This window comes from Corvus kubaryi, unplaced genomic scaffold, assembly GCF_017639235.1.
Source record: "Corvus kubaryi isolate FWS band 111438036 unplaced genomic scaffold, C.kubaryi_AGA036_p1.0 36169, whole genome shotgun sequence".
NCBI lineage: Eukaryota > Metazoa > Chordata > Aves > Passeriformes > Corvidae > Corvus > Corvus kubaryi.
In genome coordinates this window covers 33,034-33,831 of record NW_024580823.1, presented here as the reverse complement: position 1 = coordinate 33,831, position 798 = coordinate 33,034, and the positions used below count along the sequence as shown (strand labels likewise).

General features: G+C 60.7%; 1 protein-coding gene across 1 annotated transcript in view; it reads left to right on the top strand.

Annotated features, from left to right (window-relative positions):
* Positions 1-42: 42 nt before the first annotated feature.
* LOC121660468 (RING finger and transmembrane domain-containing protein 2-like) overlaps positions 43-798 on the top strand; it is a gene marked incomplete at its 5' end in the record, with an annotated part of 21,997 nt that continues 21,241 nt past the window's right edge. The window contains one exon of the mRNA XM_042019830.1: positions 43-167. Within this exon, the coding sequence (XP_041875764.1) occupies positions 43-167 (125 nt within the window). The remainder of the gene's footprint in view (positions 168-798) is intronic.

Here is a 798-nt window from a genome sequence, read left to right as displayed (position 1 = left end):
CGGCCCCCGGAGCGGGATCTCCGCTCCCTGCGGCCCCCGGAGCGGGATCTCCGCTCCCTGCGGCCCCCGGAGCGGGATCTCCGCTCCCTGCGGCCCCCGGAGCGGGATCTCCGCTCCCTGCGGCCCCCGGAGCGCCCCACGGAGCCGCCGCAGCTCTGTCGGGCAGGGTCAGGCTGCACGCCCGGACAAGGCTCTTCTCCCAGAGGGTGCTCGGGCGCTGAACGGGCTCCCCAGGGACCAATTGGAAGTCACAAAGCACCACAGGACACAAGAAAGCCAGTGGCTTACTGGAAAAGGTGTTTCACATTGTGATGTTACAAGTTTACCAAATGGGCTTTTCATTCATATAATCCCCAAATGAATATTAACAGGATAAGGAAAGTTACCATTTACTGTCTCTCAACCAGCCGGAATTCTCTTCTCAACCATCAAGGAAAAGTAAAAAGAACAGAGGTGCTACCCAAACATTTGGGAAAGGTTTTCTTTTTCTTCGGGCACTGACCAGGTTCCCCAGGGAACGGGCGCAGCCCCGAGGCTGCCAGAGCTCCAGGTGCACGTGGACAACGCTCTCAGGGATGCTCAGGGTGGGGTTGTTGGGGTGTCCCGGGCAGGCCCAGGAGCTGGGCTGGGTGATCCCTGTGGGTCCCTTCCATCTCGGGATGCTCTGCCCCGTCCCGTGGAAGGGAAGTCGCTCGGGGCGGGGATCGGAGGCAGACCACGGTCCCGGCCATTCTGCGGTTCACCGCAGGGTTTCCCCAGCACCTGAGAGTGCTCCAAGTAGTTTTTAAAAGGCCTCAA